The sequence below is a fragment of the Accipiter gentilis genome, chromosome 10, assembly GCF_929443795.1.
Source record: "Accipiter gentilis chromosome 10, bAccGen1.1, whole genome shotgun sequence".
In the NCBI taxonomy this organism is placed as follows: domain Eukaryota; kingdom Metazoa; phylum Chordata; class Aves; order Accipitriformes; family Accipitridae; genus Astur; species Astur gentilis.
Window position 1 is genome coordinate 29,364,316 of NC_064889.1, and position 21,195 is coordinate 29,385,510.

The window sequence follows — 21,195 nt, forward strand, 5'->3', positions numbered from 1 at the left end:
AGGCTCTGCCGGACAAGCACCCACATGTGGTGCCAGCTGGTACGGGGTGGGCAGGAGGTGGCCAAAGCCTGCGGGCTCTGCCAGTGCTCGGTTGGTGACCTTGGTTTTGTGGCTCTGTGTGGGGGGAAGCCCCATCGGGCCCCCAAACCTCAGTGTGGTGGGCGCAGAGGTGACCATTGTCCGACTGTCCCAGCTAAAAGGTGGTAGGATTGGGGCACCTCACGGTGATGCTGTGACATACTAGGCTGATGCTGGGGGCAGCAGGGCAGCGCCGGCGGGGCACGGCCGGGACTCCCAGGAAAAGCCTGAGGTGAGGTTGGGGGCGGTGGGGGATGCCGGGGAGGACATGGCCGGGGCTCCCGGGGGCGGGGGGGGGACGACACATGGCCGGGGCTCCCGGGAAAGCCCTGGGGCCATGGAGGGGACAGCGGGCTGGGGTGCCCGGGGGTGATGCTGGGGACGCCGGGGCAGCCGGGGCTCGGCCGCCGATGCCTCCTGCCGCCAGCGGCAGCGGCGGCAGCAGCGGCGGCAGCAGCTCCCCGCGCCTCCTCCTCCTCCTCCTCCTCCTCCTCCTCCTCCTCCTCCTCCTCCTCCCGGCTCCCTTCCCTCTCCCTTCTCCCAGAGCCAGCCCGGCCGGGGGAGGAGCCGGCCGCGCACAAAACCTCCCGCCCGGCCCCTCCGGCCCCCGCACCGGCACCGGCACCGGCGGCGGGGGGCGCCCAGCGCCCGCCCGGGGCCATGAGCGCCGCGGCGGGGCCGGGGCCGGCGGGGCCGGCGGGGCCGGGGAAGGGCGGCGGCCGCCCGGGGCCATGAGCGCGGCGGCGGCGGGGGGGAGCGGCGGCGGCGGCGGCCCCGGGCGGCGGCGGGGCGGCGGGGGGAGCCCGGCGGGGCGGCGGGCGGCGGGCGGGCGGCGGCGGCGCGCCCTGCGCTCCCTGGGCAGCCTGGCCGGGCGGCTGCTCCGCACCTGGGCGCGCCTGGCCGGGGGCCGCGGGAGCCGCCGCGCCGTCCCGGAGGACGACGAGGGCGGGTTCCGGGGGGGCGGCCCCGGCGGGGAGCGGCGGCAGCGGCGGCGGCCCGGGGGAGCGGCGGCGGCCCCGGCGGGGAGCGGGAGCGGGAGCGGGGGGGAGCGGCCGCCGGGCGCGCAGGGGCTGCGGAACCACGGGAACACCTGCTTCATGAACGCGGTGGTGCAGTGCCTGAGCAACACGGCCCCGCTGGCCGAGTTCCTGGCGCTGGGCCGCTACCGCGCCCGCGGGGCCCGCGCCGAGGTCACCCACCGGCTGGCCGCCCTGGTCCGCGCCCTCTGGACCCGCGACTACACGCCGCAGCTCTCCGCCGAGTTCAAGGTACCGACGCGCCCGTCCCCGCGGCCTCCCGCCACGCCCTGCCCCGGGGATCCCGCCGGCGCGCTCCGCCCCGGCACCCGCGGCGTCCCCCCGCTCGCGGCACCCGCCGGCACCCCCTGCCCACAGCACCCGCTCCCCTGCCTCATCCTCCCCGTGGGTCTTGCCCTGCCCTGCCCGACACCCCCAGCCCCGCTGCCGTCACCCATCTCTGGCCGGGCTGCCTTCCCCTGAGCTCTGACCCTCCTTGGGTGGGCGAGCTCCCCGTCCCGGCCACCCCATGGAGCCGTAAGGGCGAGCGGGATGCTGGCCGTGATGGTGGCGTGAGGCGGGATGGTGCCCCAGGACGCCAAGGCAGTGGCCTCAGCCCCCGTCGCTGAGTGCGTGTCACAGCCCCGCCGGGCACATGCCAGCGTGCTGCAGGCCTGCGCCCGGCGTGGGGACGGGGACAGGGGGTCGGGCACAGGGCAGCGCTTCGAGCCTGGCATCGCAGCTCCCCACGCTCAGGGACGCGTGTCCGCCGGTGACATTTCAGCAGGGACCTGGTGCCGCAATTAAACTGCTGCTGCAATTAAACTTTGCAAAGTGCACGGAGGAGCTGCTGGGAAGCCAGGCCGCTGCCCGGGTCAGGGTTTCTGGCAGCCCTGCTGGCTCCCGTGGCGGCAGCCGGGCTGGTCCTGCGCGGGCAGGGGCCGGGGTACCCGCTGCTCAGCCCCCCCTTTCGCAGGGGGACCTGCCTGCCTCCTTTCCCTGCCTGGAGGGTGGCAGCACCCACCCCGCCGGGATGGCTGGGGTGCAATGGGTGCTCCTGCGGGAGCTCATTGCCTTTCATTTCCTCGTAGGAAAGTAACCAGCTCTTGCAGCGCTGGGCACAATATTCCAAGCCCTCAGCTTCCAAACACACACATTCCTTAGGCACAGAGCAAAAAAACCCCCATAACTTCCAGCTTCTGCTTTGAATTTCCTCCCTCGGGGTGGTTATCTGCATCTTCCATGAATTTCCACCTTATTTTTTTTTTTTAAATATGCCTAAATAAGATTTTTAATATAAGAGCCCGGTCTGCGACTCATTTTGCTTGAAGCCCATCCGCGGTGGCCTTGCTCCCTCTGCTTGTACCGGGGTGCCTGTACCGCTGAGCACGGGGCTGGTGTGGCAGGGGACCGGAGGAGGTCTTGGCTCGGGGTGTTTCCCGGTGATGCTGGCAGTCTGATCCATGTCCCGGCAGGTCCCGGCATGCTGGTTAAAATCAGCACGGATGGCTGGGGTTTAACTGCATCAGCTGGTTAAAACCAACACGAATGGTTGGGGTTTCTCTCTCCCGGTGCTGGTTTTGGGGCTGGGCTCCTAAAATTGTCCTTTCCTGGCTCTGAGCAGCCACCACTGGCCCAGTCTTAGAGATGAGTCCTTGGGGACCCCCAGCTCTGCCTCTTGGGGTGTTCCCTGGGCCCCCTCCTTGGGCTCCCTCAAGGGAGCGGGATTCCCAGCCCCATGCATCCCGCTTTTTTCGGGTCATGGATCCATCCTGGCTCACACCGCTCCCCCCGGGAGCTGCTTACACAGCTCTCATGGGCTGACAGCACATACCCCGGGCTGAGCCCCCAGGGCCACCCGAAACCCAGGCACGTAGCACCGCTGGGACCTCGACCGGCTCGGCAAGGGAGCCGGCTTCAGCGCTGGCTCGGTGGCCTGATGGCACCCCGATGGGCTTATCCTCCCCGGGCACCGCCTCGGCCCCACGGCATTCCCAGCCCCGTTCTTCCCACCGTGGCCCCCGGTGAAGGGGGAACTGCCTGTAAGGGCATCATGCCGCTTGCCTAACAGCAAAATTAATGCTAATTAGCCAAAATGCTGCAGCGTGGGTGATGGCTTGGTGGGGGGCAGGCAGAAAGCACATAGCATTAGGGTCTGATCCAGGCACGGGTGAAGCTGTGGAGCAGGGGGCTGCTCAGTTTGATGGTACAGGGGGCTGCTCTGTTTGATGGTCCCCATTGGTGGCATGGGGACCCGGGCTTTTGGGGCAAGGTGCCCAGAGGGAGCGTCATGGTGGTTTCATCGCCCCCGTGGCTGCTCAGGGCCCAATGCCTGCGCCATGCATGGAGCTGCATGTCCTGGGGGGGAGGCGAGGTGAGGGGGAGATGGGGGGGATACCCCAGAGAGCCCTGTGAGCACCTCCTGGGGACTCCCTGCAGGGCTGGGGGGAAGGAGGAGAGTGGGCGAGTGGAGAGCAGCCCTGGGCAGGGGGAGCTGGCAGGGCTTTGGATGGAGGGGCAGAGCCTGGCAGGGCAGGCAGCACCCCCTCCCCAGCACTGCCCTCGCAGGGGGCTGTCAGGACCCCCCTGGCATGTGGCTCCATCAGGAACATCTCTGGGCCCCCTCCCTGGTCTCACCTGCTCCGCTTCAGCTGGAGGGTGCTGAGAGCCAGGCTGCGATGGGCTGAGCATCCCTGGTTTTGGGCTGCAGGAAGTTTGCTCTGGGGCTTTCCTCCTGCCTGTGCAGGCAGGGCTGGCAGCTCCCCTGCCCACAGGCCACACATTTGCTTGACTATGAAGAGCCCTCATCCCTTCTGGGGACTTGGGTGGCTGGGCTGGCATCGCCAGCATCACCTGGCTGGGGAAACTGAGGCATGGGGAGGCACTGGGCTGGCTGCGGGTGATGGGGTGGCACATGCAAGCAGGGCCTGGGGAAGAGCTGCTCCCTGCTGGGGCATCCCAATGCTGGGAATTGCCTTCCCCTGGCTGTTACACCGAGTTGATGCCATTGGAATGCTTGAGGCAGGTGACGCTGGTGGGTCTCCATGGGTTGGGCTTGCCCGTATGGGTTTGTTGGGATGTGCCCTGTCCCCTCGCCCGCAGCAAGCTGTCTCCTCCTGCCCTCATCCTGGCAGCTGAAAGCCGGGACACCATGGTGATGGGCCACAGAACTGCTGACTCGGCCACTTGTGCCAGTGTCCCTAGTGCTGTGCTGTCCTCAGGGTGGCCGCGATGTCCCTGCAGAGGCAGGACAAGGGCAGACGCTGGTGCAGGCTGGAAGCAGGGAGGGGTTTTTGCTGTGGGTGCTAACGAACCGGCCATTTGTTAGTGCCAGGCAGCATGGCCCGAGGCTCAGTGCCCTCCCTGCCCATCTCTTGCAGAACATCGTCTCCAAGCACAGCTCGCAGTTTCGGGGCAACGCGCAGCACGACGCCCTCGAGTTCCTGCTCTGGCTGCTGGACCGCATGCACGAGGACCTGGGTGCTGCCTCCCCCGCCCAGCAGAGCCGTGTCCCCGAGGAGGTGGGTGGCCCCCGCCGGGGTGGCCGCACACCCTGGCTCGGGTGGGGATGTCCACGCTGCGTGTGGGACCGGGGAAGCCGAGACGGCAGACTGGAGTTGTCTCCCCCACGTCAGTATGGGATGGGGATGCGGGTGATGTGGTTTGGCAGGTACGTGGGGGGGAAGGCTGGCGGGGTCTGGGTGCTGGGAAGCTGGGCGGGGTGGTTGGGGTGCTGGGAGTGTGTGAGGGTGTTGGCAGGAGCCCGTTCAGCTGAGCACCCCAGTTCTGGTGGGCACCCTGGTTCTTGGGGTTGCTGGTCAGGAGGAGATCCAGCCCCTCCCCGTCCCTCCCCACCTCCAGCTAAGCCCGCCGTAATTACAGCGCTCGGAGGCTTTGCTGCTGGCAAAAGGAGTAATTAAGTCTCCTTCCATCCATCTGCGCTCATGGCATCCCCCTGGCCCTGCCTGCTGGCTGCCTGCCTGCCCGCCTGCCGGGCGCTGCCTGTTGCAGCGGATGGATGGATTTGTGCGTTTGCCGCGTCGGCTCGGCTCAGCAGCGTGCTGTCCCCGCTTTGGGGGTGATGCCCGTCTTGGGCACAGGGGTCCTGGGAGCAGCGTCATCCTTCGTGTTGCCAGCATGGGGAATCATGGCTGTGGCCGAGGGGTGCGGGTCGGGGACCCCGCGGGCAGCCCCTGCCCGACCTCCAGCCTTGCACGGGCACAGCTCCGTCCCGCATGGGAGAGCTCGGCTGCAGTGCCCGTCTCCAAAGCCCCTGGCTGGGACAGCCCTTTGGCTTCCAGCCCTACTTCGCCGGTGAGCTGCAGCCATCTGTGTACTGAGCTGAGCCGGCCTCAGCCCCGCCTGCCTTTCCCCCGAGGCATTTAGATCCCACAGGCTGTTTGGGAGAGCCTGGCAACAGGCAGCTCCCATTGCTCGCTTGGTAAATGCCAGGTGCCAACGTGTACCATGGGCTGTGGCATGATGCTGGCGGTGCCCTCAGCTGCCCGCACTGGAGCCGGTGCCGTGGCAATGACCAGGGTGTCTGCCTGCCTCCGGGGATGGGACCCTCTGCGTCCCCCGCAGCATCCTCGGTTTTGCTCAGCCTCCCCCAGCCCCTCACCACGGTCTCAGCCCCTTTTGGAGGGTGCCAGCTGAGCAGCACCCATGTGCCCATGTCCCTCGGGAAGGGGTGCCCCGTGGGGGGTCATGAGCCAGAATAAGCAGCTTTGAAGTGTCTGGATGGAGCTGGGTACACAAGCACCCATCCTAGTTTTGGGTAGCGTAGGCTGGGGGAGGAGGGTTTGTGCAGGTGCTGAAGGTTGTGGGTGGTGGGGACGGTTCGCTCCTGGTCAAGCCCATGCCGAGGCTCAAGGACCGGGGGAGTTCAGCTGGTGGAAAGCAGAAGACAAGGAGTTCGGTGGTCCAGGGCGCGGAGCCGGGCAGACCAGAGGGGTGGAAATACTGTCCTGGCTGTTTGATGGGTTCCCACAAGGTGTCTGCTGTGGCACCCAGCGGACTCTGGGGCCACCCAGGTGGGGACCAAGGCTTGGCTGCTGGGAGGGCTGGAGGCGGAGGAGGGGGAGGAGGTGTCCCCTTGGGTTTCAGGGGGATTCTGGGGGCTGTGCGGGGCACAGACAGAGTCCAGGTCCCTTCTGTGCCACACCAGATGGACCCCAGCCCTGGGCAGACCGTAAGGACACGTCAGGCTCAGCAGGACCCAGTGCCAGCAGATGGCACGAGGAAAATCCGCCTCCTGGCCAAATACCTCATTGATTTTCAGTCTTGCTCATCGTGACACCAAAAACTCCTCTTCTTAGCCCAAACAGCCCAGTCCTTCCCCAAGCTACTGAGGCTCCTTTCTGTGATGTCTCTTCTGCCATTGGGCTCCTTGTGCCCATAGCAGGGGGTGAAGCTGGTGGCTCCTGGCCCCTGTGCAGGGATGGGCGCTCCCTGTGGCTCCCAGGGCAGCGGACAGGCAGGGAGACAGCAGGCAGGATGCAGGCAAGGAGGTTTCTCCTAACCGGGCAGGTTTGGCTGTGTAACATGGTCACGTCCCAGTGTCCCCGTTCCCTACAGAGTGGAGCAGAGGATCTGGCTCCTCTCAGGGTGTCCTGGGTGCGGGGCATGTCTCACCTCCCGCAGCCGGTGCTGGCATCCCCCGAATTCGGCAAAGGCAGCTGCCTCCCCAGCCAGGCGTCCTGCCTTTCCTTGGGATGGAGGAAAGGATCCTGTGCCGGCCCTGGGAGTGAGCAGCAGGGTCACAGGCAGCCAGCCAGTACCATCGGCAGTGTCAGTCCCTGCCGAGAGCAGGGAGAGCAGAGGCCGTGCCTCAGTTTCTCCATGCACCAAGCAGGGGGGATGGAGAGAGGGCTCCCTTGTGCAGGGCTCCTCGCCCATCCCGAGGCAGCATCTGGCTAACAGAGGAGCCGGTTTCTCTCGAGGAAGGGGGCCCAGTGCTGCTCCTGCTGTTGCTAGGGATGTGACACGGGCTTGCCAGGGAGAACGGGTGCAGGCACCCAGATGGGGAGCCCGGCTCGCTGCAGTGGCTCAGGGTGCCGGGAGCTGCTGGATCACACCTGGAGAGAGGTCAGGTGTCTGCAGTGTTGGGGGACAGGCAGTCACCCCGCCGTCCGGGACTGAGATAGGGATGTGGTGACGTGGGAAGGTGGCCAAGGGATGGGTCGGCAGCGGAGTAAGTACTCCCCATGGCTGCCTCCCCTGCCAGCTTGGGGGATGCTGGTGGAACAGCACTGCTCCCACCGCCTGCCCCGGACACGTGGCCCCTGAAAGCCCAGCTCTGGGGCAGTGAGTCGGGGTGCTGGGTGCCATGCCAGGTGCCATGGCTGGGTTCGGCATGCTGGGTGCTGTGCCAGGTCCTGTGCCTGGGCTTGGCACGCCGGGTGCTGTGCCTGGGCTTGCTGCTGGTAAAGGCGCTGGGGAAACACGCAGTGGCGGGGCTGCTTTTCTGGGCAACTCTGCAGCCCCACGCTGGCACACCTCACGCCAGCCGGGGCTTTTTTTAGCTCCCCGGTTCTGGTGGTTTGCATGCAGTTAATTTGCACGCAGCCATGTTTGCCTCAGGCGGGTGCGAGCGCAGGAACGTGCACACCCGCTCCAGGAGCTCTCCTCGCAGACACACGGACACACACACAGACACATGGACACCTGCCCGCTGCAGCATCCCACCGTCTCGCCCACCCACACCCCAGCTCCTCGCAGCACGGCCGGTCCCAGCACCCATGGGTGCATTTGCCAGCACGGTGGGTGCCGGGGTGCCACGGGCACCTCCCTGCCAGGGCTGCCATCCCTGGAGGCGTGTGCCCACGGGCGCTGGGGCTCCTTGGCGGGGGGGGACGTTGCTGGGGGATCAGCTTCCTCCCCCCTCCAAGCTTTCCCCTGCCGGAGGTGCCCATGCTGCAGTGTGGATAAGTCAGCCCAGCTGACTCGCCCAGGATTTCCCTCCTGCAGCATTTCAGCCGGGATCAGATATGTTTCCAGCTCCAATTCCTCAGTGCCCAGAAGCTCCAGGCGCCGGGGCTGCAGCTGATTGGATGGGGCATACCCCAAAATTTCCCCAGGAGAAGGCACGCAGGGACCCTGGAGGGCATGGCAGTACTGGGCCGGCAGGTGCCGGGCAGGGCTCACTTCGGCATCACTTTCAGCCTGTCCTCGTGCCGTGGGGACACCGAAGCTGGGCTTGGCTCGCTGGGATGTGTCCCCAACCCCTCAAGGGCATGGGGTCACCCTGACAGCTCTCTCACCCTGCTTGTCTTTTGCCCCCACAGCCCAGCGAGGACGGGAGCGACGGTGCCAGCAGCTCCCCACCGGCCGCCCAGCATCCCCGCGGGCAGAGCTTCGTGCAGAGCCACTTCCAGGCACAGTACAGGTGAGCGGGGAGGGCCTGATCCTGCCCGGCCGGGGGCTTCACCCTCCTGCGAGCCCCGGGCAGCGCTGGAGGGGCTTTCCTAGCAGGCAGCCGGACTCTGTGAGCCCAGGGAAGGGATGAGCCGGGCAGCACTCAGCCCTGCAAAGACACTCCATCCAGCCAGACGTTTCTTGCTTTAATGCCAGCAAATATTTTTGCAAGTGCTGAAGAGGACACGGGGAGGGTCAGAGCCCAAATCCCTGTGGCAGCGCGTGGGGTGTCCTGCCTATTTCCCACCCCTGCCGCAGCCCCGGGGCTCCTGGTAATTAGCTCGGAAGCTTGGGGAGCAGCAGAATTAAGATGAAGGTGTGTTTTGTTTGCACGGTGCAACGCTGGTGACATTGTCCAGGCTGTGTGGGTGCAGCAGGAGGGGGGTCACGGGCCAGGCAGCTCTTGGCCAGAACGCGTGAATTGTTTTGTTAAGGACTGATCTAGAGCGGGGTCTGAACCGCATCCCTGGGGGCGGGTTTTGGTGCGGATGGGTGCCTGGTCCTTGGGAGTGAGGGCACAGAGGGTGACATCAGCCGCATCCAGTGTCACCTCCTGGCACCCCAGCCCTGCCCCTGGGCATTTCATAGCCCAGCCTTCAGAGACCCCACCGCCCACCTCTCCTTGGCCTTAATGAAGCCTTGAGCTCTTCTGTTCGTTATCACCGCCCCAGGGTGGGGAGAGCTACCAGGAGATGGCTTCTGCTGGGACAGCTGGTTTTGCACTGCAACAGTCCTTGGCTGGCAAAAGCAAGGCGGCTGCTGAGCCGGCAGGGCTGGGAACGCTCAGCCTGGGGAGACAGGCAGGGCTGCAGGCAGGGGTTGGGCAGGGGATGCCCTGGTTGCTCTCCATCAGTGCTGCTGGGTTGGTGGTGGGTGGTAGAGCAACCCAGTAAGGCTTGGTGTCCGTCAGGGGTCCTTACTGGGACCAGTACAATTTAAAATCTTCATCGATGGCATGGTGGGACTGAGTGCAGCCTCAGCGAGTTGGCAGGTGGCAGCAAGCTGAGCGGTGCCATTCGTCACTGGAGGGAGGGGACGCCATCCAGGGGGGCCTTGATGGGCTGGAGGAATTGGCCTATTTGAACCTCATGAAGTTCAACCTGGCCAAGTGCAAGTTCAAGCAGGCCAGGTGCAGACTGGGTGGTGAATGGAGAAGGACTTGGGGATACTGGTGGATGAAAAATGGGATGTGAGCAGGCAACGTGCGCTCGCAGTCCAGAAAGCCAACCTTATCCTGGGCTGCGTGACAAGAAGCGAGGACAGCAGGTCGAGGGAGGGGGTTCTCCCCTCTACGCTGCTCTGGTGAGACCCCACCTGCAGTACTGCGTCCAGCTCTGGGGTCCTCAGCACAGGAAAGATATGGACCTGTTGGAGCAGGTCCGGAGGAGAAATGATCAGAGGGCTGGAGCACCTCTCCTGTGAAGACAGGCTGGAGAAGAGAAGGCTCCGGGGAGACCTTGGAGCGGCCTTTCAATATAGAAAGGGGGCTTCCAAGAAAGATGGAGAGAGACTTTTTGCCAGGGTCTGTAGTGACAGGACAAGGAGCAACTGTTTTAAACTGCAAGAGGACAGGGTTAGGTTGGACATAAAGAAAGAATATTTTACGATGGGGGTTGTGAGGCACTAGAGCAGGTTGCCTGGAGAAGTTGTGGCTGCCCCATCCCTGGCAGTGTTCAAGGCCAGGTTGGATGGGGCTTTGAGCAACCTGGTGTAGTGGAAGGTGTCCCTGCCCATGGCAGGGGGGTTGGACGGGATGGTCTCTGAAGGTGCCTCACAACCCAAACCCTTCAGTGATTCTATCACAGGAGTCAGGATCCAGGTTGTCCCAAGCCTGTCCCAGAGGACAGCATGGGGATGCTCCCACACGCAGGCGATGGGACACCCCACATGTTCATCTGGCTGAGACCCACGGGATGCTCGGGTGGGCCAGCATCTGGCCACCCCATCCCCATGCCACGGCATTGCAGGCATGAGGGGACACATCTGGCATCACAAGTCCTTCCTCCTGTCTCAATTAATCCCTCACCCTGTATGGAAAAAAGGCACTTTAATTATCCACCCCCTCCACGTGCCAGAGCCCATCTGCGTGCAAAAGGATTTATTCATTTGTGCGGCTTCTTCCCAGGGAGCTCGATGGCTCTTTGAGGTGACAAATAACAAGGACTCAGGATTTTGATTTGGTTTTTAATTTGGTTTTTCCCTTTTTGTTGAATAAAAAGGAGGAAATAAAAAGAAATAAAAAAGACAGAATTAAAAAGAAACAGGAGGTAAGGTGGTTGTTGGCATTAAAGGTTCATTTAAGCCAGGCTTTGGTGGAGCATCTCCTGGGAGATGCTGTGGGAGAAGGGGAAGCCTCCCTGCTGGCAGGGGACCTGGTCCTCCCCAGTGGCCCCACGCCCCCCAGCAGAGCAGATGGGTCCCCCCTTACTGTCCCCAGGGCTCTCCTGGAGCTGGCGGCTGTGCCATGGCGGGGACCGGGCAGGCTGAGCCAGCAGCACCAGGGTAGCCGGCGGTGTCTGTGTGGCACAGCCTATGTCCCGGCGGCAGGGCTGGATACTGCTCTGGCTCCATGCCAGCAGGCTGGGAATGGGAGTGCTGGGAGTACAGGCACGGTGGGTGCAGGATCCGTCCCTGCGGTAGTGATGGGGCTACCACCCCATCGGGTGCAGGATCTGGCCCTGCGGTGGTGGCAGGCAGCTGGTTCCCAGCAGGTGGATGGGGAGTGCAGCAGGACCGTGGTGTCCCCTGGGTGCAGCTTGCCGGTGGGACGGTCCCCAGCCGGTGTCACCACTGCCTCTGCCTCTGGCCGTGAGTGCCAGGGTGGGCAAGGGGCAGTGGTACCTCCCCAGGGAACACGCTGGGGCTTGTCATGGGGCCGCAGGCAGCTGCCCTTTTGCTGCCCATCACTGCCTCCTCCCTGCAGCCCAGCCACAGCCCTGCTTTTCGGGAGGGGTCCTGTCCCCTCCCAGCACCCCAAGGCATTGTCCCTGCTTAAGCCCCACCGGGGAGGGCTGGGGTCACCCCAGAGCGTCCAGGAGCCAGAAGCCACCCTGGGCTCTGTGAGCCCTTGGGAGGGGGAGCAGGATTTGGGAGGGTTTCGGGGCCACAACCACGCATGGGAGTGGGAAACCCCCCAGCCCTGGGATTTTACTCTGGCTTCTCTAGCACCAGTTGCTGTGGGCGCCCTTGTTAGGTTTCAGAGTGAACAGACCGTTGGGCTGGGCAGGCAGGTACCAGCTCTGGTGCCTCACCCTGGCAGGAGGTTGTGCAAACCCTGCGTGATGCTGGGGCCATCCCAGCCCTGTAGGATGCGGTACCAGTGTCAGGGCGCTGCAGCCCCAGGGTGGAGACTCTGGGGGTGCTGTCCCTGCACCGGTGACAGGTCCCGGCCGTGTTTCACAGGTCCTCCCTGACGTGCCCTCACTGCCTGAAGCAGAGCAACACCTTCGACCCCTTCCTGTGCATCTCCCTGCCCATCCCGCTGCGCCAGACCAGGTGAGCCCGGCCCCGCACCTCCCCAGCCGCTCGTTGGCGCGACAAGAGGCACATCCACGGCCCGGCGAGGTGTCGGCTCCAACCGGAGTGATTTGCATCTTTCGGGGTAGATAATTAATGAGGGAGGTGGTGGCAGCGTTGGGATGGGTGACGGCCACCGCCGCCGGAGCTGTGTCCGATGGGTGTTTGCTACCCTGGAGTCGGAGCCGCTGCACCGGGATGTGGGTCCATCCAGCACGGTCACGAGTGGCGTCGGGTCTCAGCGCGGCGCGCGGTGGCTTTCCCCGCTGAGGGGGGGGTGTGTGTGTCTGTGTGTCCCCCGGTGTCCCCAGGGCTCTCAACGTCACCCTGGTACTGCAGTGCGAGCGCCGGCGGTTCGTGCGGGTGGGGCTGGCCGTGCCCCTGCTGGGCACCGTGGCCGAGCTGCGGGAGATGGTGGCGCGGGAGGGACACATCCCCCCGGAGCAGGTAACGGGCCCAGGCGGGGGGACACGGGGTGGGGGGCAACAAGACACCCCCACCCCCCGGAGGGACGCTGAGGGTGCCGGGTGCCGTCCTGCAGGTGATCCTGGCCGAGGTGTCCCCGCGGGGCTTCCTGCGCTCCCTGGGTGACGCGGAGGAGCTGGGTGCTGCCGGGGAGGGGGCTCCCCTCTACGCCTTCCAGCCCCCCCCTGCCCGCCGCGCAGGTACCGCCCCCCTCCCCTCCCGATTGGCTGGCAGCTGGCTACCTGCTCAGCCCTGATTGGTTGGGAGCGACTCCTGCGGGGATGGGAGTGGTGGGATGGGAGCAGTGCTGGGGGAGGCGGGAGCATCCCCGGGATTGGTGGGAGGTGGTGGTTCCCCTCGCTGTGATTGGTGGCTGGGAGGTGCGCTGTGATTGGGGGGAGGCAGGTGTGCTCTGCTGTGATTGGTGGGAGTGTTGTTCTTCCCCCCCCCCGCCCCCTGCCATGATTGGTTGGAGGCAGGTATGCTCTGCTGTGATTGGTTGGAGGCAGGTGTGCTCTGCTGTGATTGGTTGAAGGCGGGTGTGCTCTACTGCGATAGGTTGGAAACAGGTGTGCTCTGCTGCGACTGGTTGGAAGCAAGTGTGCTCTGCTGCGATTGGAGGCAGGTGTGCTCTGCTGCGATTGGTTAGAAGCAGATGTGCTCTGCTGTGATTGGTTAGAAGCAGGTGTGCTTTGCTGCAGTTGGTTGGAGGCAGGTGTGTGCTGCTGCGATTGGTTGGAAGCAGGTGTGCTCTGCTGCGATTGGAAGCAGGTGTGCTCTGCTGCGGTTGGTTGGAGGTAGGTGTGTGCTGCTGTGATGATTGGTTGGAGGCAGGTGTGCTCTGCTGCAATTGGTTGGAGGCAGGTGTGCTCTGTTGCGATTGGTTGGAGGCAGGTGTGCACTGCTGCAATTGGTTGGAAGCAGGTGTGCTCTGCTGCGGTTGGTTGGAGGCAGGTGTGTGCTGCTGTGATGATTGGTTGGAAGCAGGTGTGCTCTGCTGCGATTGGAAGCAGGTGTGCTCTGCTGCAGTTGGTTGGAGGCAGGTGTGTGCTGCTGTGATTGGTTGGAAGCAGGTGTGCTCTGCTGCAGTTGGTTGGAGGCAGGTGTGCACTGCTGCGATTGGTTGGAGGCAGGTGTGCTCTGCTGTGATGATTGGTTGGAGGCAAGTGTGCGCTGCTGCGATTGGTTGGAGGCAGGTGTGCACTGCTGCGATTGGTTGGAGGCAGGTGTGCTCTGCTGTGATGATTGGTTGGAGGCAGGTGTGCTCTGCTGTGATGATTGGTTGGAGGCAGGTGTGCGCTGCTGCGATTGGTTGGAGGCAGGTGTGCGCTGCTGCGATTGGCGAGGCCGTGTCCCCTGGGCTGTGGTTGGCGGGAAGCAGGGGGTGCTGGAGGCGGCGCTGCAGGCAGGGGAGCACAGGCAGCTCCCCGCAGCAGGCAGGGCGCCCCACGGCGCTGAACCGGAGCCCCTTGATGACCCCCGCCCTGCCCGCAGGGTGCCCCCGCAGCCTGCCCGCCTCTCCCGGGGCGGCCCACCCGGACGGGCAGCGCCTGCTGCCCGCCGCTGCCCGCTCCTCCGACTGCCTGCACCGCGGGGCGGGCGGCCGCATCCTGCTCCTGCTCTGCAACACGGCGGGCGCCGGGCCACGGCTCGCCAGGTACCTGCCCGCCCTGCCCGCGCTTTGCCTGCGCGCCGCCCTCCCTTCCCACCCCCGTGGGAGGGGACGCGGGGGTGTCCCCCCTCAGCCAGGTGTCCCCCCGCTGTCCCCAGGTTCGGGCCGCCGCTGGTGCTGCGGGAGGAGCGGGGCATCTCCTGGGAGCAGCTCCAGCAGAGCATCCTGGCCCAGCTGCGGGCGCTGCTGCGGGGCGAGGTGCAGGCGCAGGTGAGCTGGAGGGAGGACGCCGCTGTCCCCTCCCGGGGACGCGCTCGGCCGGGGCTGCTGGCACCTGCTGCCGCCGTGGCCGTGGGGGGGGTGGAGCTGTGGGTGGCCACGGTGTCCCCATGGGTGGCCACGGTGGAGCCGTGGGTGGCCGTGGTGGCACCATCACTGGCTGTGGTGTCCCCATGGATGGCCACGGTGGAGCCATGGGTGGCCGTGGTGGCACCATCACTGGCTGTGGTGTCCCCATGGATGGCCACGGTGGAGCCATGGGTGGCCACGGTGTCCCCAGGGGTGGCCACAGTGGGGCCTTGGATGGCCATGGTGTCTCCTGGATGGCCACGGTGGAGCCATGGGTGGCCACGGTGTCCCCAGGGGTGGCCACAGTGGGGCCTTGGATGGCCATGGTGTCTCCTGGATGGCCACGGTGGAGCCATGGGTGGCCACGGTGTCCCCAGGGGTGGCCACAGTGGGGTCTTGGATGGCCATGGTGTCTCCTGGATGGCCACGGTGGAGCCATGGGTGGCCGTGGTGGCACCATCACTGGCTGTAGTGTCCCCATGGGTGGCCACGGTGGAGCTGTGCTTGGTTGCAGGGTCACTGTGGGTGGCCAACGGTATCACTGTGGGTGGTTGTGGTGGCCCTGGGGGTGGCTGTGTTGATGCTGGTGGCTGATGGGTCACCGGGGGTGGCTGTGCTGCCCCTGTGGGTGGTCATATTCACACTGCAGGCAGTCAGCGGTGTCACCATGGGTGGCCATAGTGCCACCCAGCTCCCACAGCAGAGCCACCCCAGCCCAGCCACCCTCCCCAGTACGCAGGTGCCACCATCCCACAGGGGCTGGGGTCCCCATGCTGCCCCTTTGCCCCCCCAGCCACACCACAGCCAGCGGGATGGGTCATCCCCCAGCCCTGTGTCCCCGTCCCCATGGGTGTCCCCTGCCAGCCTGGCCACAGAGACCAAAGAAATCTGATTTTTGGAGGCTTTTTTTTGTCCTGTGTCACAATGCACGCCTCCCCCCAGGTGCTGCTGGAGAGCAGGGGGGGCTCTGCCCCCCAACCAGCCCCACAGCCCCCTCTCCCCTTGCAGGGCGCGGGAGCCCTCTTCCGCATCCGCCTGGCCGGGGGCTCGGCCCCCTGCACCTACCTGTCCCCGCAGGACCCCCGCCCTCTCTGCCACCCCGCCGTTGACAGGTAAGGGCACTGCAGGGGCAGGATTGTCCCCAGACTGTCCCCTTGTTCCCTGGGGGTGGTCAGTGGTGACACCGTGGTCACAGTGTTCCTGTGGGTGGTCGTGATGTCCCTGTGTGTGGTTGCATTGGCACCATGGGTGGCCAAAGGTGTCCCTGTGGCTGACCGTGGTGGCACCATCGGGGTGGCCAGTGGTGTCACCATGGGTGGCCACGGTGGTGGGAGGGTCCCCAGCCCCGTGTCCCCGCCGTGGGTGCTACATGGAGAGGTGGTGGCTGTCCATGCCTGGCACCACAGGGTGGCAAGGAGGTGGCCCGATGGGGACAGGGGGTTTTGGGGGGCATCTCACCTCGTCCTCGCCTCCCCAGAGCCCTGCAGCTGAGCGGGACAGGTGGCCCTCCCCACGTGAAGCTGACGGTGGAGTGGGACGCGAGCACCAAAGAGCGGTGAGTCCCATGTACCCAGGGGTGGGTGGGGACACCCCAGTACTCAGGTCACCCTCCCTGACCCCCAACCCCCTGTGTCATGTCACTGCCCCCCCGCCCTGCCGCAGCCTTTTCGGCAACATCCAGGAGGAGGTGGTGCAGGACACAGAGAGCGTGCGGCTGCAGCAGCAAGCGCACCGGCAGCAGCACAGCTGCACGCTGGATGAGTGTTTCCAGCTCTACACCAAGGAGGAGCAGGTACCGAGCACCCCGCCAGCCCCGTGGGCAGCGGGCACTCTGCCCGCACTCTGCCCGCATCCTGCCCGCACCCGGCAGAGCCGCTGCCGAGGGCAAGCTCTGCCCACGGCACAGCAGCTCTTGGCTTTTGCGGTGCTGGGGGTGGCTTTAGAGGTGGCAGGGGGGTGTTGAGGAGGGAGGTGGCCATGGCCCGTGATGTCCCCAGCTGGCCCCGGATGACGCCTGGCGCTGCCCGCACTGCAAGGTGCCCCAGCAGGGCACGGTGAAGCTGAGTCTCTGGACGCTGCCCGACATCCTCATCATCCACCTCAAGCGCTTTCGCCAGGTGGCTGAGCACCGGCACAAACTCACCACGCTGGTGAAGTTCCCCCTGCGGGGTCTTGACATGGCCCCCCACGTGGCGCAGCGGACCCAGGCCGGCGGGCAGCTGTTGGGGCGCTGGGCGCCCTGGCAGCCCCCCCTCTGCCTGCCCCCGAGCTGCCCCCGCGACTACCTCTATGACCTCTACGCCGTCTGCAACCACCACGGCAGCATGCAGGGCGGCCACTACACTGGTGAGTGCTGAGGGGGTGCGGGGGGGCTCAGGGTGTGGAAGCAGGATGGGGGTATGCCATGGGGCAAGGTGTTGGGAGGGGGGGGTGCTGTGGGGCACAGTATGGAGCTTAGGGGCACTGCAGGGGGTATGCCATGGGGTACAGCATGAGGTTGGGGGGCACTGGAGAAGATTTGTGCCACGGAGCACAGCATGGGGTGCATAGAGCATTGCAGAGGGTTATGGTATGGGGCAAGCCACGGCGCTGTGGAGGCAAGTGCAGGGGGTATGCCACGGGGCACAGCGCAGGGGACCCGGGGCACAGGGGACATGCAGGATGGCGTTGCAGCCACGCCAGGGCAGGCGTGGCACTGGGGCGTGCCCCCCAACAGCATCCTGCACCCCCAGGCTGTCCCCACACCATGGGGCTCATGCTCCCCTGGGCTTGGGGGGACCAGGGCAGAGCCCGTGGCACCACCTCACCCCCTGTGTGTCGTCCCCCCCCCGCCATCCCCAGCCTACTGCTGCAATGCCCTGGACGGGCGGTGGTACAGCTACGACGACAGCAGGGTGGAGGGGGTGCAGGAGGCGGAGGTGAGCACCCGCAGCGCCTACATCCTCTTCTACCAGCGCCGCAACGCCGTGCCCGCATGGTCAGCCAGCAGCTCCATCAGGGGTGAGCACCCCCACCTCCCTGCCCGCCTGCACCCTGATAGCACCCGGGCACCCCAAAGTCACCGCCCTGGGCACACACGGCACGGCCGAGCGCATGTACAGGCACGCGGAGTACGGTACACGCACGTGCAGCAGAGCCAAACGCGTGTGCGTTCAGCATGTGCACACACAGCGTGGGGTGTGCGCACAGAGCACAGCTGCATATGCACACATGCATGTGGACATGCATGCACACCCGTGCATGGACAGTATGGCAGGCACATAGGCACACTGCATAGCTAAGCGTGCGCGCGTGCACATGCATGCCTGTGCACACTGGCACACAGCGTTGTGCACACACAGCACAGCCAAATGCACACGCTTGCAGGCAGGTGCATGAACAGCGCGGTGGGTGCACGTGCACAGTCACTCGTGGCACAGCTGAGTGCACATGCCTGCACACGATATGGTGTGTGCATATGCAGCAGAGCCACATGCGTGTACGTTCAGCACGCACAGGCAGCGTGGTGTGTGCACGCAGCACAGCTGCATGTACGGGAACGTGCATGCACACCGTGCGTGGGCAGTACAGCAGGCAGGTGCACGCGCACATACAGCATAGCCAAGTGTGCACGTGAATGCTGCGCACATCGACATGGTGTTGTGCATGTACAGCACAGCCACGTGCACACCCTTGCACACGTGCACGAACAGCCGCGTGTGCACACACTCACACAGCCCAGCCACGGGCACGCACGCGTGTGTGCCAGTGCACACGGTGGTGGGCACGCAGTCACACAGCACAGCTGGCGTGTGCAGCATCGCCGATGCGCGAGCGCCCGTGTGCTTGCAACTGCAGCCACGCAGCGCACGGCACCACGCTTGCTCCCCCCGCGCTCCCCCTGTTGCGGAGCGCTCTGGGGTGCGGGCACAGCAGGACCCCTGGCCCCGCAGCCCGGCTCAGCCCCCCGCTCCCTGCAGGCTCCACGGCCTCCTCGCTCGCCGATCACTGGCTGGCCCGCCTGGGCGGCAGCACGTGGGACACCGCGGCCTCGCGGCCCTCGGCCACCCGCTCCTCCCCGCCTGGCACGCCCGACGCCACTGACGCCCCGGAGAAAGGTGATGCTGAGCACCCCCTCCCCACCCCAGCACCCTGGCGTTGCTCCCAGATCCTCCCGCTTATTTTTTCTTGTTTTTTTAATTGCAGGTGGCTTCGAGGCCAGACCCTTGGTGCGCGGCGTCCAGGGCCGCAGCCTCAGCGTCAAGGTCTCGCCCGCTGGCGGCCCCCCCAGGGCCGTGCCCCCGCGTTGGTCCTTCGCCGGCAAGGAGCGAGGCCGGACGGGGGTCCCGGGGGAACTGGTGGCCTACCTGGAATCGGGGCGCCGGCCCCGCTGTACCCGCCGCTCCCTCCTCCCACTTGGCACAGGTGGGGAGAGCGGCCCCGACACCCCCCCGGCCCCCAGCCCCACGCCAGCCGGCCCCCCGAAACAGCCCGACAAGGGGCAGGAGGAGGCGGGCACCCCCCGAGCCCCCCGCCAACCTCTCCGCGTGCCAACGCTGCGGCGAGCCGCCAGCGCCGGTGCCGAGGGGTCCCTGCGCCTGCCCCCCAAAAGCCAGAGCAGCCCGGGGCGGAGCGGGGAGGGGATGGGGGGGGTCCGGCGCCCCGGGCTGCCGCGGCCGGAGGGGGACGCGGGTGTCCCTCTGGCACAGCTGTCCCCCGGCCCGGTGGCCATGGCGCGCTCGCAGAGCTCGGCCAGCCTGCCCCCGCGTCCCAAGGGGGGCCTGCGGCGCTCGGCCTCGCTGGGCAGGGGTGCGGGGGGGCCCCCCCTGCCCGCCCGGGGTCCCCCCGGGACCATGCTGCAGCAGGGACGGCAGCCTGTGGGCTCGCTGTGCCACCCGGCCGTGCCCGAGTCCAGCTTCTGAGCCAGGGCTGGCGGGCATCCCCACCCGGGGCAGCTGGAACCAGGGGCTCCTGAACTGGGGGCTGCCAAACTGGGGCTATCCCAAACTGGGGGTGTCTCAACCCAAGGGCTCCTGAACCAGGGGATCCCAAACAAGGGCATCCTAAAGCACGGTCATCCTGATCCGGGAACATCCTAACCTGGGGGCATCCCAAACCAGGGCGTCCCCAAACTGGAGGCATTCAGGTATCCCGAAGCTGGGGCATCCCAAACCCGGGGCTCCCAAACCGGGGGTATCCCAAACCGGGAGCACCCCAAACCAGAAGCTCCTATATCAGGGCATCCCGTCCCAGGGCATCCCTCCCCAGGGGCATCCTGAACTGGGGGCATCGCCCACTCACCTCCCCATGCCCCTTCCCCGGGAGCAGGCAGGCGGGCACGGGCTCCGCCAGCTCGAAGACGCGAGAGTATTTATTGTACCAGGAGAGTTTTATTGAGAGACGCTTTTTGTTTTCTAAAAGGCGACTATTTTGGGGGGGGCGGGCGGGCGGGTCCCCCACACCAAGATCTATGCAATACGCGATTCCTCCAGCCAGCTTTTGTACGCGGGGGTGCAGCCCCCACCGCCGGCGGTTTCTATTAAAGACACATGAAAGGAGCCCAGTGCGGTGCCTGGGGGGGGGCAGTGTCCATCCCAGGGGACGTATCCAGGGGTGGGAAGAGCTTCATGTCCCATTGGTGGTGGTCCCAGTGCTGCGGTGTGTGCTGTGGATCAGGATGGTGGGGATCAGCCTGGGAGTGGGGCTTGGTGGGGTCAGTGGTGGCCAGATCCTGTCCCGGCATGGTGGTTGTGTGCCTGGTGGGAGGTCCGGGAGATGGTGGCAGCACCAGGAGCACCAGTGATGGTACCTCTGCCAGGGCAGAGGAAGGGGATGTCTGGAGAAACTTGGTGCAGCCACAGCAGGAGGCAGGGGTGGAGGTGGATGTGGTGGGATCAAGGTGGAGATGAAGATGGAGGTGGAAGAGAGGAAGAGGATGCTGGAGGTAGACATGGAGATGAGTGGAGAGGAAGTGGGATTGGGGTGGTGGTGGAGGAGATGAAGGTGGAAGCGGAGGAGATAGAGGTGGATGAGGTGGGATGGGGGTGGAGGTGATGGAGGAGACTGGGACACAAGTGGGGGAGATGGAAGTTGAGATGGAAGCAGGATTGGGTTGAAGTGGAGGAGGACATGAAGGTGGAGGAGACCCTTGGTGGTGGGCTGCTCTAGGCCACCTCCCAGCTTGCAGTGCCACTGCTGGTGCCATGGCTGTGACCCCGTTTTGCAGCAGGTGACAAATGTGGGTTTGTCATCCATGTGTCACCCAGGCAAGCAGCAGCCCTGGGCATGGCAGGTTCCCCAGGGCACCCATGGGTGCTGGCAGTGGCATGGGCAGGGCTGCCGCTGCTCCGCATCCCACAACTGAGGCTGGGAGGGGGCGAGAGCCCCAATATGAGTGGCCATCCCTGTGCCAGGCCTCGGAGACCCCCCGCCCACCTCCCCTGCAAGGACCCTGCCTTGGCCCAGCAGCTGGGGGGGGACCTTGGTGGGGTGCAGATGCACTGCAGGGACCCCAGGGACCTGCCACCCCAGCACCCTGGGCTGCTCCCTCTGCCCGGGGGCCCTTGAGGCTGGGGGCCTGCTGAGCCCTGGGACACTCAGTTCCTCCACCCTTGGGTGCTGCCCTGCCCCGGTGGGCGTCTGTGTGGCTGGGGCTGAGGCCTGGCACTGTCACACTGCAGGGGTGGCATCCCCCCCGCACGGTCCCCAGCATCCCATGGGGAATGGGGTGAAGGATGTGGTGTGGCCAGGCTGGGGACCCCCACA

The 21,195-nt window shown here is 65.8% G+C and overlaps 1 protein-coding gene across 1 annotated transcript; it reads left to right on the forward strand.

Annotated features, from left to right (window-relative positions):
- The first annotated feature begins 1,088 nt into the window (after positions 1 to 1,088).
- On the forward strand, positions 1,089 to 19,473 carry USP43 (ubiquitin specific peptidase 43). The gene is made up of 15 exons (XM_049812682.1): positions 1,089 to 1,346; positions 4,475 to 4,615; positions 8,381 to 8,481; positions 11,913 to 12,005; positions 12,338 to 12,473; positions 12,568 to 12,691; positions 13,986 to 14,148; positions 14,262 to 14,373; positions 15,460 to 15,563; positions 15,929 to 16,006; positions 16,114 to 16,243; positions 16,449 to 16,797; positions 17,293 to 17,451; positions 18,411 to 18,548; positions 18,637 to 19,473. Exons 1-15 carry the CDS (start codon positions 1,176 to 1,178, stop codon positions 19,350 to 19,352), a joined length of 2,715 nt encoding a protein of 904 aa, XP_049668639.1. The 5' UTR covers positions 1,089 to 1,175; the 3' UTR covers positions 19,353 to 19,473.
- Positions 19,474 to 21,195: the final 1,722 nt, after the last annotated feature.

Excerpts from the sequence above, each read along its gene's own strand:
- USP43 (XM_049812682.1), top strand. The coding sequence starts at position 1,176 with ATGAACGCGGTGGTGCAGTGCCTGAGCAACACGGCCCCGCTGGCCGAG. Across the intron at positions 4,616-8,380 it reads AGAGCCGTGTCCCCGAGGAG|CCCAGCGAGGACGGGAGCGA; the intron begins GTGGGTGGCCCC and ends TTGCCCCCACAG. Across the intron at positions 8,482-11,912 it reads CACTTCCAGGCACAGTACAG|GTCCTCCCTGACGTGCCCTC; the intron begins GTGAGCGGGGAG and ends CGTGTTTCACAG.